We start from the raw sequence: 4307 nt of genomic DNA, 5'->3' as shown, positions 1-4307 counted from the left end.
GCAGTTATTGGTTTGTAGAATGAGATCTATGGTGATGGCACTGGGAGGATACCATCCAACTGTTGTCGGTAATTGTCATGGGTTGCTTGTTATTGCCTTAACTAAAGGTTTACTCAACCTAGATGGTTATAAAATTTTGTATCTCAGGTTACAAAATCATCCTATGCCTTAACTAAAGGTTTACTCAACCAAGATGGTTAACAAATTTTATAGCTTAGGTTACAAGATCATCCTAAAAAAGTTGTTGCCAAAAGCATGATGGTTGTGAATATTGATGAGTTCTTGAGGTTAAGCAAATTTTATTAGTTACATGGGACAAATGGTACCAAACATGAAACAAGAGATCCAAATTTTGGTCCAATTAAATGTTAACACATTATTTGTTCAATTATAATAAAAAATACTTTATTTGTTTCTAAAATTAAACATTATAATTTGCATTGGTCAGTGCTAAACTAATAGTGGTTAATAGGCAAATAGATTTCTATAGTCCTTCTGCAGGGACTAATAACAAAAATATGAAAGAGCCTTTAAGGTTAGTTCAATTGGTCGAGTTCTCTCATTAAAACACTTGGCTATCAAAAGGTCACAAGGACAATCCCTCTTGACCCTCTGAGATTAGGCTCCTCTGTGAACCACATCCAAAAATATAAAACAAACCAATCCACTATCAATTAACAAAATGATAACCAAATATAAAACTGAATTAAATAATAAGATATTTTTATTTCACATCATTAATAACCAAATTCAAAACTAAATTAAATAATAAGATATTTTTATTTCATATTTATCTTAAGTATCTCTTACTGAATGGGACTCACATAATAATGCCATTTACTCTTGATTCAAATTTGAGCTAATCTTAATAATTTTATTTCATATAGTTAATAACTTAATTCAATAATAAGATATTTTTATTTCATATCTATCTAACCTATCTCTCACTGATTGGGATGGGACTCCCCAGAATAATGTCATTAACTCTTGTTTCAAATTTGGGCTAATCTTAATAAATATCATCAGCAAATTTTCATGTAAAATCATAATAAGAAAACATTTAGATCGAAAGAGGCACATTTTCATATAAAATTAGTATAAGAAAACATAAACATACAGACTTTTATTGATTCAAATTTATATAATAAGAAAACATAAAAATGCAAACTTTCCTTCAAGCTGATTCAAACTCTAGCAAATCATGTAAAATCATAATAAGAAAACATTTAGATTGAAAAAGGCAAATTTTCATATAAAATTATAATAAGAAAACATAAAGATGCAGACCTTTATTGATTCAAACTTATATAATAAGAAAACATAAAAATGCAAACTTCTCTTGAAGCTGATTCAAACTCTAGCAAATCATTTGCGGATTCTCAGATAAAACTGTCATAAGAAAACATTCAGATGAAATCCTTCCATAAAGCTAATATAGGCAGAGTAAGTAGATTGTGTGTAAAACAACCACAATCCATAATACATAGATGATAGAAGTTAAAATAATCACAGATGAAATCCTTCCATAGAGCTAATATAGGCAGAGTAAGTAGATTGTAGTGTAAAACAACCAGAATCCATAATACATAGAAGTTAAAATAATCACTGGTTGCGTACTGTGAATGGAGAAATTGGCATTAATTATTATATTTTCTCCTTGCAGAAACTACGTGTGATACCAAACTATTCAAATATTGTAATGAAAACATACAAGAACACTATGATAAACTAGGAAATATAGTTTCCCATGATTCAGTGGAAGGTCTTGCAGGTGTGCTGGGTGAAGCCTAAACGATTTCCCTCTCTGTCGTACAATATGTAAAAATTCTGCTGCTGATAGTTTCCCAAGACCACAGCGGGTCCATGATCAACCTCTGAATTAAAAGTTCTGGAGCCCACCATTGTCAAGCAGATGGAATCAAAACTGTCAAAATAAGTGAAATAGTTGGCAACAGGCAGCACCATGTCTGAGCCACCCTTGAAATGGAATGCAAACTCAGGCAACAGAACATTATCTATATCAGAGATATTGTAACAGAGTCCCACACCAGTCTTGGCTTCAACTTTTCTAGCTCTTCTATATCGAATCTGAGAAGCAAACCCAGCTACAATCTTCTCATAGATTTCTTCGTTAAGGACTGTGAAAGTAGTTCCCGAATCTATAACGGTTCCTCCATTGCCTTTGCTGTCGAATCTCAAAAATTTGGAAGGCAGCTTTAATCTTTTCCCGCCAATACTGACCCCTATGAGACCAATATAATACAACGATTTGTATTCAGAAGAGGAAAAAGGAGCTCTGGAATTGTTCAGAAAGGGAGTGTAATTCAAAGAAATTTCAGTGGGGAGCGCCCTGTCACCGAGGACCAGTTGGCTTTTCTTGTTCTCTTCATCAAAGCGGTGGCTCTGAAGGCAATATGCAAATCTATCTTTGCCAATTAGGTGTTGATGCTTAAGCTGGGAAGGCATAGACAGAGCACCTCTGCCAAACCCTGCAATACCAGAAGGTTGATTTACTGAAAGTAACGAGCATCCCACCACGAAATGCTTTATTGATGGCCTTCTGTCTTCCAATGGTAAAGTCAAGGTCTCTGAAAGTAGCAGCCCCGCTGTGAATCCGCTTCCATACTCAATTTCATAAATGGGGCAAGTGACCCGAGAGCAATTCTTGGTGGCAGAGCAATTCCCACATAAGCCCTCTGTGCCTTTACCATAATAGGCTCTGCAGTTTGGATTAGCACAACTCAGAAGCTCGCGAGATTTGGACTTTGTCGGAAGAAATAGGCCATTGGAATTCTTAGCCCTCTTTTCAGGGCAGTCGATACAGGTATAATTTCTTGTGCAGGGTACCCAGACAAGATCACTCCCGGTGTCCATGATAAGCGAAAGATTCTGTGGAGGAGTTCCCACGGAGAATTTGATTGAATATTCTCCGAAGCTGCGGGCGTACAGAGGCTCCCCTACGCTTTCATTTTTCCCCCTTTTGCTCATCTGCCCGTGCCCACGATGAATCCCGCGCTTCAGTCCCCGGGCTCGATCCTGGCTCGCTTCCACGATCTTGGAAAGTTTTTCGTATTCTTGATCCTCCTGCACAAGTCCTGCATAGCGAACAGACTTTTTATTTCTCTGAAGTGTGAGGAGTATCCCATCACTACACAGTATTACAGAGACTTGGAGAAGCAGGAGGAGGAATGAGATGATCAGATTGCAGGCTACCATCTTGAGAAACTTGCAAAAAACTAACACTGAATAATGGGCCTTTGAAATGTGTGATATCAATAGGGTTATGGGGATATTTATTAATCCAAGCTCACACACTGTGAACGCGCATTAGGAATTGAAGAAGATTAGTATTCCAGTCTCTGGAATTGACTTGACTTCGTTAATACAAGTGATATTTTGATAATTTCTTCGGCATTCATCCTATCACAAGTTGTTGTTCGATTTCGAACCATCAAATGTGGTATTCCAGTCGACACTGGAATTGACTTGACTTCGTTACTATATTTTTTTTCCGAAGTACCAGAAAAACCGGGGTTAATGCAACACAGGTCCATTAAATTCCACGACGCAAAGGAAGTGGATGGTGCGTATTGACGAGGGCTATAATTCCGAAAGTCTCGGTTACCATAATTCTTCATATTGCTCTTTTACCACTGGCTGAGCAGTAACGAAGAAATTGCTCTTTGGTGCTGACCAGTCGCGAAGAAATCGCCATTCTTCGCTGAGCTGCCATTATACGATAATATTTTTAAAATTCACAAATCAATTGAAATTCACGGACTTGTAGGCCCTGTTTTGAAAATTGAAACGGTCCGGTTGCGTGCGTGCCTTCCGATGTAAGAACTTCTATAGTCATCGATAGAGATCGTTCTGTTATGACGATATATTTCAAAGTAACGACTTTTAATATTTTTGTTTTTTTTTCTCATTGAGGGAGAAGCATCTGCATTCCCACCGAAGAAACATCATACAACATATATCACCGTAGCGAGTAGATTTCATCATATAACATTATCATTGAAGCGGGCAGAGTTACATCTTCATCACAAATGCGCTGCAGCATCGCGCAGCTCCCGCAGGAATCGAACGTGGCTGTGGGGTTTCGAAAGCCAACCGCCCCAACCAACACATCATGCACTCACGTGCAAATAGCACTCTTATGTTTAAAAGTATAAAAGTAATATGGTTAGAGTTATTATTATTTGATTAAGAGTTTGTTTTGTTTGACATTTGATGTATCTAAACAGATTAAAAGTCTAAGACCTAAAAATATTTACTAAGAATGAAAACCTGTCTCAAAAAATTTG

General features: G+C 36.8%; 1 protein-coding gene across 1 annotated transcript; it reads right to left on the bottom strand.

Moving 5' to 3' along the window:
* Positions 1 to 1503: 1503 nt before the first annotated feature.
* LOC149139843 (putative aspartyl protease At4g16563) lies at positions 1504 to 3454 on the bottom strand. Its single transcript, XM_089448538.1, has one exon. It carries the CDS (start codon positions 3214 to 3216, stop codon positions 1753 to 1755), a length of 1464 nt encoding a protein of 487 aa, XP_089304664.1. The 5' UTR covers positions 3217 to 3454; the 3' UTR covers positions 1504 to 1752.
* Positions 3455 to 4307: the final 853 nt, after the last annotated feature.

Source organism: Pinus tabuliformis, chromosome X (genome assembly GCF_031772625.1).
Source record: "Pinus tabuliformis cultivar Carrire ecotype Pingquan chromosome X, CPIR1, whole genome shotgun sequence".
In the NCBI taxonomy this organism is placed as follows: Eukaryota; Viridiplantae; Streptophyta; class Pinopsida; order Pinales; family Pinaceae; genus Pinus; species Pinus tabuliformis.
The sequence above is the reverse complement of the archived record's forward strand: the minus strand, read 5'-3'. Positions and strand labels throughout refer to the sequence as shown.